Source organism: Suncus etruscus, chromosome 8 (assembly GCF_024139225.1).
Source record: "Suncus etruscus isolate mSunEtr1 chromosome 8, mSunEtr1.pri.cur, whole genome shotgun sequence".
Classification (NCBI taxonomy): Eukaryota; Metazoa; Chordata; class Mammalia; order Eulipotyphla; family Soricidae; genus Suncus; species Suncus etruscus.
In genome coordinates this window covers 33,214,128-33,223,878 of record NC_064855.1, presented here as the reverse complement: position 1 = coordinate 33,223,878, position 9,751 = coordinate 33,214,128, and the positions used below count along the sequence as shown (strand labels likewise).

General features: G+C 51.1%; 2 protein-coding genes across 2 annotated transcripts in view; one reads left to right on the top strand and one right to left on the bottom strand.

Annotated features, from left to right (window-relative positions):
* The window catches only part of SQSTM1 (sequestosome 1), a 479,040-nt gene that overhangs the window by 189,186 nt on the left and 280,103 nt on the right, over positions 1-9,751 (top strand). The window lies entirely within an intron of this gene.
* Positions 6,708-9,751, bottom strand: part of GFPT2 (glutamine-fructose-6-phosphate transaminase 2) — a 37,168-nt gene continuing 34,124 nt past the window's right edge. The window contains exons 18-19 of the mRNA XM_049778348.1: positions 8,048-8,209; positions 6,708-7,334 (exon numbers count right to left, since the gene is read on the bottom strand). Of these exons, the coding sequence (XP_049634305.1) occupies positions 7,290-7,334; positions 8,048-8,209 (207 nt within the window). The 3' untranslated portion in view covers positions 6,708-7,289. The remainder of the gene's footprint in view (positions 7,335-8,047; positions 8,210-9,751) is intronic.

The following is a 9,751-nucleotide window of genomic DNA, read 5'->3' as shown; positions in this document are numbered from 1 at the left end:
TTCACTACTAGCTTTGTGTATAACTCATGGTGTTAACTCAGGAATAACTCATGGAGGGGCTCAGGAGATCCTATAGGGTACCTAAAAATAAAACTGATCAGTTGTGTATAAGCCAAGTGCCCCACTCTACTACTGCTCGGGGCCCCATCATTTGAGAGCCCTTATCTTTTTTTTTCAAATGTGGCAACACCCCAGTGGTGGCAGGGAGTGGAGGGATAGGGAGGGAAGGTAGAATGCTAGAGTTTGGTGCCAGGCAGAGCTTATAGTATGAAATTCAGGGCCTTCTCCTTCAGTGACACCCTTGGACCCAACGAAGTTCTTGTCTTTTAGAAAGTTTATGAGTATTTGGGAAAAAATATTTGGGTCAAAGTGATAGTACAGCAGGGAAGGCACTTGCCTTGCACAGAGCTAACACGGGATGCATCCCAGCCTCTGAGGATTCCCTGAGCACTGCCACAAAGAATTCCTTAGCATGGCTGAGTGTGGCCCGAAAAAGAAAACAAAGAAAAATAAAGCTGAGGAATAAAAAGAGACAGAATTTAGGGGGCATAGGAATGTGCACAGGGGTTAAGGAGCTTGCCTTGCAAATGATATGGGTTCCATACCTGGCACCACATAAGGTACCCTGAGCACTCCCTGGGATCACTCCTGGGCAGAGTTGGGAAGAGGCCCTAAGCAAGTTGGGAAACAGCTCCCATGTCCACCCCCAAATAAAAGTTCGCACAGATAATTGAGAAAAGGATGCAAAATACCCCTCCTTTCTCCTTCCTTGGTTCCAGTCAGGCTCCAAAGATATTTATCAGCTCTTCTGGCTCGTTTTGTTTTGGTTTTGTTTTTGGGTCATACCCGGCAGTGCTCAGGTGTTGCTCCTGGCAGGCTCGAGGGACCATATGGGATGCTGGGATTCGAACCACTGTCCTGCTGCATGCAAGGCAAACACCCTACCTCCATGCTATCTCTCCGGTCCTTCTTGGCTTTTTTGCCTTTTTTGTTTCCTAAGAATTTTTGGTGAGAGCCACACTCAGCAGTGCTCAGGGCTTACTCCTGGCTCTGCACTCAGGAATCATTACTTCTGGAGGTGCTCAGGGGGTCATACAGGATGCCAGGAGTTGAATGCAGGTCAGCCAGGTACATGCCAAGTGTCTTTTCTACTGTTCTATTCTTCTGAGGCTTTTATTTTATTATTATTTTTTTGTTTGTTTGGTTGGTTTTTGGGCCACAACTGGCTCTGTGCTCAAAAGTTACTACTGGCAGGCTTAGGACCATATGACATGACAGAGATCAAACCTAGGTCGGCCGCATGCAAAGCAAATGCCTTTTCCACTATGCCATCGCTTGAGTCCCTTTTTTTGTTTGTTTATTTTGGACCACACTCAGCAGTGTTCAGGGGTTACTTCTGGCTCTGTACTCAGAAATCATTCCTGGCAGGCTCAGGAGACCATCTAGGATGCCGGGGATTGAACATGGATGGGTCTGTCCCAAGTTGGCCATGTGCAAGGTAAACGCTTTACCTGCTCTATTATTCCTCTGCTTGGTTTTTTTTTTTTTTTTTTTTTTTTTTTTTTGGTCATACCCGGCAGCACTCAGGGAGTACTCCTGGCTCTATGTTCAGAAATCGCTTCTGGCAGGCTCGGAGATGCCGGGATTCGAACCACCATCCTTCTGCATGCAAGGTAAAAGTCTTACCTCCATGCTATCTCTCCAGCCCCTCTGCTTGGGGTTTTATGAAATTTTTTTTTGTTTTTTTTTTTGTTTTTTTGTTTTTGGGTCATACCCAGTAGTGCTCAGGGGTTACTCCTGGCTGTCTGCTCAGAAATAGCTCCTGGCAGGCACGGGGGACCATATGGGACACCGGGATTCGAACCAACCACCTTTGGTCCTGGATCGGCTGCTTGCATGGCAAACGCCGCTGTGCTATCTCTCTGGGCCCAGGGGTTTTATGAATTTTAATTTCTCTTTCATCAGGAACCTCTTAAATCACTTGGTAAGGGGGTCAGAGTGGTGGTGCTAGCAGTGAGGTATCTGCCTTGCAAGCGCTAACCTAGAATGGACCATGGTTCAATCCCCAGGTGTCCCAGATAGTCCCCCAAGCCAGGAGCTATTTCTGAGGGCATTGCAAAGAGTAACCCCTGAGTGTACTCGGTTGTGGCCCCCCCCAAAAAAAAACCACCAAAAAAAAATTACTTGGTAGGAAAATGACCTAAAGCTCTTGCCTTAAACACTGCCCACCCAGCATCTCATCAGTCCCCTGAACCCCAGGAGTGAACTCAACTATAGCTGGGCATAGCGCAAATTTCCACCCTGACCAAAAAAGGGGAAAATGCCCCTTTATGAGCCATAGGGGAAGTGAAATGTATATTCAAACCAAAATGAGAGACTTTACTGCCAAACCTACAAGAATCTTCAAGAATCCCCAGAACCTGTAAGATCCTTCAGTGTGGAGGCCAAAATAGAGCAGTTTCTGGGGCTGGAGTATACAGAGGGCAGAGCATTTGCCTTGTGCCACATATGGTTCCCAGGCCCGTCAGGCCTGAGCACACCTGATTGTGGCCCAAACCTAGTCCCCCTAAATAAAAGAAATCCATGTTTCCCTTTTGGTTGCCCACAGGGTGGCAGACAGCAGCTTCCTGTAGTCAAGATGGGTCTCTGGGGCTGGAGCAACAGCACAGTGAGAAGGGCATTTGCTACTACAGGTTCTAGGACCCCATCAGGTTCCCTACCAGTCCAGAAGGGCCACCTTTCCTGTCCTTAGTGGTTCTGCTCTGCCCCACTTCCCCCTCTTCTTTTTTGGGAGGGACAGCCATACTTGGAAGAGCTCAGGGCTTCCTCCAGGCTCTTTGCTCAGGAATCATGCCTGTAAATTCTCAGGGGACCACCTGAGATGCTGAGGATAGAACCCACAGGGGTATCTACCCACTCTGACCCTTCTCAAGGCCTGCTGGGTAAACATCTGGATCTTTTTATTTTTTTTTTTGGGTCACACCAGGCAATGCTCAAGGATTACTCCTGGCTCCATGCTCAGAAATCGCCCCTGGCAGGCACAGGGGACCATATGGGATGCCGGGATTCGAGCCATCGTCCTTCTGCATGAAAGGCAAACGCCTTACCTCCATGCTATCTCTCCGGCCCCTAAACATCTGGTCCCCTCGCAAGCTCCACTTGTCCCAGTAAGGCCAACTTTTCTAGTGCCCGGGGCTCTCTGGAATGGACCCCATGACTCCCACCTTGACTTCCCCAGGATCCCTACAGAAAAGCCTGACCCAAATAACAATGCAGATGTCAGGAAAGTCTCCTGGCTGTGTGTGCTGTTATTAAAAGCATCTCAAAGGCTGTTAAGTGGCCCAGACCCGCTAAAGGGGTCAAGGGCAGAGGGGCATCACGGTCCCCAAAGAGAATCAATCTGCTTCCATCTGCTCCTGAGCTAGCAAAAGAGCAGAATCTGGGATAGGTGGTCAAATTTAGTCGATCAACAAATGGCAGTGTTGAATGCTTCCCAAGAGAAAACCGTGGTGGTGAGCAACGCACAACTATCTGTTTGCAAATATAGCCCTACATCCAGGTGGGGGAGAAAAAAGGGGGGGATCGCTAGCAAAAAAAAAACAAAACCCAAAAATACTATTAGGTATTAATAAGCGGAATGGTTTGACACCGAGAGTAAACGGTGGAGGGAAACAATGAAAGCAGGAGGAGGAAAATGGGGTGCTGGGCAGAGGTGGGACAGGGGTTCGGGTGCAGTACCGCTCAGTTTGTGCAAAGAGACAGCGGTCGCTAGAGCCTCCAGGTGCAAGCTCGGGGTGGTGGTGGCACAAGGGGTCGGTCCCCCTGCGGAACGTGCGGCTGGGCACCCCGCAAACGCAGAGGGGGTCGCGCCCTCCAGAGCCCTCCAGACCGCAGGGCCGTGCGGCAGTGCCCGGCGCCCCGCACCCGCCGCCGCGGCCCTCCCGCCGCCCGGCTCAGCAGTTCCGCCGGGCCTAGCTAGCCGCGGCCGAGCTCACCTTACTCACACCCCGCCACCGCGCCAGGGGTGATGAGGGCGGCCGCAGGGACGACGAAGCCCGGGAGTCCGCGCCCCGCGCCGCCCCGCGCAGCCGCCGCCGCAGTGGGTGTGACGGCCCGCCGGGCGCTGCGACCCTTCCGGCCCGCTCCGCCGCCGCCGCCGCTGCCGCCGCCGCGCCGGCCCCACCCCTTGACCGACCCCCGCGCCGGCCAATCAGAGCGCGGCCAGCCTGCGGCTCGGCCAATCACATTGCGGAACGCGGCGTGGGCGGGCCCTAGGGGCGGGGCTACGCGGCTCGGGCGGGGGAAGGGCCGTGCTCGGCCTCCCGGGCCTGGCGCGGCTCTGCCCGCCCCGACCTGGTCCGGTCCGTCTCGTCCCGCGCTGCAGGTGCAGCGGGCCGCGGCCAGGCCGACGAGGGCTGAAGGTCTCGGGGAGCCGCGGCGAGGCTCGTGCGTGGCCTCGTAGCCGGGATCCGAAGTCTGGAAGGCAGGGCCTGGGCGGCCCCTTGCTCCTAGCGTTCGGCCTTAGGGGGAGGCCGGAGCCGGGGACGGGGCCCGAGACGTGGCCAATGGCAGACGGGCGTCCGCAGAAGACGGGGTGCGGCTAGACGGGCCGCTTCGCTGTGTTCGAGATCAGGGCTGGTCCTTTGCCACTGATGGCTTAGTGGTGGTGCCTTTGGTACCTAACCAGGTGGCCCTGTGAGGTTCTGTGCTAGGCCTGGGAGAGGGTGTCAGCACCCCAGTAGGATGGCCTGGCCGGATCCCTTTGGCTGAGCGTAGCTGAAAGTGAAGCCGGGAAGTGAAACCTAGGAGGGTTCCTAGGTACCCAAGGGGGGGGGGGCCTCGAGGGAGGATTGTGGAGGGGCAGCCACAGAATGAGTGGACCCCAGTGTCCCCAGGGAACACTCCAAATTATGGGGGCAGGTAGAGTGGGACTTGCAGATGGGGAGTCTTGGAAGGGTGCAGGTGGCATGGAGAGTGGTGGTAGAACTGGGGGATGACTTCAGGGCAGACTAGGAGGTGAGCCCCAGAAGAGGAATGAATGATGATAGGTCATGAAAGGGTCCTGCGAGTCCCCAGTCCCATAAGATATTCTATCTTAGAGCGCTATTATAGTACAGCAGGTAGGGCGTGTCTTGCTTGCAGCTAAGTCAGGTTCGATAACGGGCATCCCATATGGTCCCCGGAGCCTGCTTGGAGTAACTTCTGAGTGCAGAGCCAGAAGTAATTCATGAGTGCCGCCGGGTGTGCTCCCACCCACCCCCAAAGCCACTGAACATCTTGGTCACAAAAGTTGGATTGGGGGGGGGGGGCTGTCACACCTGACAGCGCTCAGGAGTTACTCCTGGCCCTGCGCTTAGAAGTCGCTCCTGGCAGACATAGGGGACCATATAGGATGCCGGGATTCGAACCACCTCTGTTCAAATCAGCTGTGTGCAAGGCAAGCACCCTACCGCTGTGCTATCTCACCAGCCCCACAGGGGTTGGATTTTTGGGAGGGAGAAATTAGATCATACCCTGTAGTGCTCAGGACTTAATTCTGGTTCTGAGCTCAGGGATCATTCCTGGTGTGTGTGTGTGTGTGGGAGGGAGTGGAGTGAGGACTCTGAGGTGCCAGCTATCTCTCTAGAGCCAAAATTTTTGTTTTTGTTTTGGGGTCATATCTAACTGATGAAACTCAGGACATCTGAGTAGTTTGAAAAATGCTACAATGGTTGGAACGCAGGACAGATTTTGACTTTTATCTGAGCCAGGAATAGCTTCTGGGCAGCAATGAGTATAATCCCAAATCCTCCCTTCTCACCACCCATTAAAAAAAAAAAAAAAAGAATTAGTGGTTTCCAAGGTCCAAATTGGGCAGAGAAAGGAAGAACTCCTAGGAGTCAGATATTAGAGTACTAGGAAAGGGAGGCATATTCAAGGTGTGAATAATCTCAGGGAGCCGAGTGGTAGTATAGTGGGCAGGACACTTGCCTTACTCATGACCAACACAACACAGTGTGATCCCTGGAACTCCATACAATCCTGCCTTACATGCTGAACCATCACGCTGGCCCAATCACACTGGTCTAGAGTATAATAAATGAGACTATCTGGTGGAATGATAGTTTCTCCTTCCCAAGATGAGTATATTTCTCTACTTTTCTGTTTTTCCACTGTGAAAATAATCTGGTAGGGACCCCCAAAACTGCAATCCTCGCTTCAAACTGGAGACAAAAACTAACATACAAGGCCCCCAAATAAATACAACAAAGACTTTATTGTTTTAAAATTGCGTAGCACTTGGTGCAGCTTTAAATAGAAGGTTAGGGGTCAGTGTACCCTACTAAGAAAGTCTTGCCTGGTGTGTTTCCAACTGTTTTCCTTATGAGAAACAGGTGGGGTACCTCCTCCCCAAATAACCAACCCTACTTTCTGGGCTTAGAAAGGAGGAAGTGTGAGGAGAACGGAAGGGATTTTATTTATAGCTCTGTGCTTTGAGATCACTTCTAGCAGTGTCGCTGTACAGTCCCATGGAAGGGATATTAACCAAGATGAAATGACTGAAGTAGCTTGAATTTCACAGAGAAACTCCTGGAGAGGCATCCTTCAACCCTCAGAGGACAACTTGGGGAGGAAGAGTGGGAGTATGAGGGACTGAAATTGTGCTCAGTCTGAGATGAATCAATGTCCCCCTTTGCCCGCAGGGTACTTGCTAATCAGAGGGTGCATATTCTGGGCATTGTCTTGGCCACAGAAACTCAAAAATAGAAAAATAACTTAAAGGCTATACAATTGTCCTTATAAATATTTTGTCTTTCAGAGCTAGCTCATGTTGGTTTCCAGAAAGTTTCACAGGAGCTGAGGAGAGAGTACAGGAGGTAAGATGCTTGCCTGGCACATTCCCAGTACCACATAGGCTTTCCTGAGCAATGCCAGGAATCATTGAGTGCAGAGCCAGGAGTAAATTCTGAGCATCATTGACTGTGGCTCAAAAACCAAAACCAAAATCCTCTTTGGTTGTGCCAAAGAGGGCTGTGTTGGTTTTCCCTATTATATGGCAGTGGGAAGAAAGGGGGGAAAAACACAGAATAAATCAGTTCTGGTCCCCTGTGTAAACAATAATCCCCTTTCTCCTTTGTGCACTTGGGAGAAACAGGTTCTTCTGTAAAGCAAAGCACTTGGCTGTAAGGCACATGGCGGCTGGAAGGCAAAGCTCAGCTCTGATTGCTCAGAGAAGGCAGAAGGCCGGGCTCTCTGCTTGGAAATTCCCGTGAGGAGGCCTGAGCAGGTCCAAAGGCAACCTGCTGTTTTCATTCCACCGTAACAGACTTGGCCAGATTCCGGGGGAAGTCAACCTGGAGAGAGAAGAATGGGTCGGTTCTGGGCTATGTAGGGCTCCAAGGACCTAGAAAAAGGTTCCTGGCAACCTGAGGCTAAAGCATGCTCTTGCATGCAGCTGACGAGTTCAATTTCAGTATCCTATATGATTCCCCAAGCATCCCCTAAGCAGGAGTGATTCCTGAGTGCAAAGCCAGGAACAGACAGACCTGGGTATGTGGCCCAAAACTATCTTTTTTTTTGGAGGGGGGGGGGCATACCCAGTGATGCTCAGGGTTACTCCTGCTTATGTGCTCAGAAATCACTCCTGGCTTGGGACACTGGGGGATTGAACCACAGTCCATCCTAGGTTAGCATGTGAAAGGCAAACACCCTACTGCCTGCGCCACCGCTCCGGTCCCCCAACAATTAAATTTTTAATGTATTATTATAGTGGTCTGCAGTACTTTCACAGACTTTTGAAATTCAGCACCCTGCACATATAAGGCATATACTTTAGTCATTGGGTACCCAGTTTTTGTTTGTTTGTTTGTTTTTGGGCCATACCTTGGTAACACTCAGGAGTTATTCCTGGCTCTACACTCAGAAATTGCTCTTGGCAGGCTTGGGGGACCATATGGGATGCCAGGAATCGAACCCAGGCCTGTGCTGAGTCGGCTGTGTTCACCCTATCACTGTGCTATTACTCCAGCCCATGAGTACCCATTTCTATATGATTTTCTGACCGTACATCATAGCCCCGGAGGACGGCCAGGTGAAAGGAGAGAAGCTGCAGCGGGATTACACTCAGGATGCCTTGCAGGCAGTCCACGGTATGTGGCAGCTCGATGGTCTTGTAGGCAAACTTGGAACTTTCCGTGTCATCGCGAGAGCACAGTATAATTGGGCGCCCCTGCAGCAGAGAGCCCGAACAAAATGCAGAATGGGTTTCAGGAAGCTCCACACTGTGGCAAGGTTAACAATCACTGAAGCACAACTGAGTAACATGAGCTCCGGGAGTTTCTTCTCAGTGGTGTGATCCCCAACCTCCACAACCACAGGTGCCCATCTGTGACCCACCAGGGCAAAGCAGCCCCCAGAGTTTGGAGCAGAGCGCTGCCAAACAAACAAACAAACAAACAAACCAAAAGGAGTAAACTCTACTCTGTACTCTGCATTGCAGAGAACTACCACCAGGGTGAGCAATGGTGAAGTCTGGAAAGATCAGATATTGAACTCTCTGGGTAGGAAAAACAATAGGGACAGAGGAAACAACCAATGCTAAGCTCAGAGGCTGGAAGGAGCCAGACATGCATGGGAGATTGGGCAGCATCAGGAGCAGAGAGCAGGAAGAAGGGCCAGTGGCTTTGTGGCTCCAGGGACCCTATGATGTGCTGGGGATAGAACTCGGGACAGGTACATACAAGGCAAGTACCTTAATTGCGGTACCAACTGGCACCAACTGCTGTCTTTTGATGAAGGTCAACATCTCTTCCTCAAACCACCCTGAAGCTTTTAGGAAAGAAAATGAAGCAAGAGGGGCAAGAGCGATAGTACATTGGGAAGGGCATTTGCCTTGCATATGACAGACCAGAGACCATCCCACATGGTCCTTCGAGTACCGCCAGGAGTGATTCCTGAGTGCATACTCAGAAGAGACCCCTGAGCATTTCTAGGTGCCCCCACAAAGATGAAGCAAAAATTTGGTTTGAGGGCAACACTAAATGGTCCTCAGCTACTCCTGGGTCTGGGTTTGCTCCCAGACAAGGTTGAGGACGACCAAACCTGAACCGCATGTAGGCAAAAATTGTGTTCCACTCCTTTGAGTCATCTCAATGGTTTGCAATTGTGTTTACAAACTTCTCTTGAATGAGACGAGGTTAAAGCAGGTTCCAGTGCGTCCCCTCCACCTCACTCCTCGGGGTAAAATGGCCTTGGCACTTGGGTGGCACTGGAGATTAGGTTTGCAGCCTCTCACTTGCATGGGACCTTTCTAGACTACCATGGAGCATCCCCTAGCCCTAGAAATTCCCCTTGCACTTGCACTGAGGTTAACACTCATGAATCACTTAAGTGACACCTAGGGGCGAGGCAACTCGACACTGCTCAAGGGTTAACTACCCACTGAACTATCACTCCAGCTTACTTTTTTATTGTTAGTTTGGTTTTTATTTTTTTGGTGGTGCTCAGGACTCACTCTTGGCTCTGGATTATGGGGTCACTAGGTGGGCTTCAGGGACCATATGGGATGCCATATGGTTCAAACCTGGGCCAGCTGCCATCAAAGTGAGCTCCCTGTCCACTGGCCTATCTCTCCAGACCCTTTAGCATTACATTCATAGCTAAGCAACAAAGGAATGTATAGGGTTTCATAGGCTTTAGAAACATTAGCAAATGACTAAACCTGAGATACCACAGGGTATCACTGAATGTAGGTTATTCTGTAAGTTTTCCC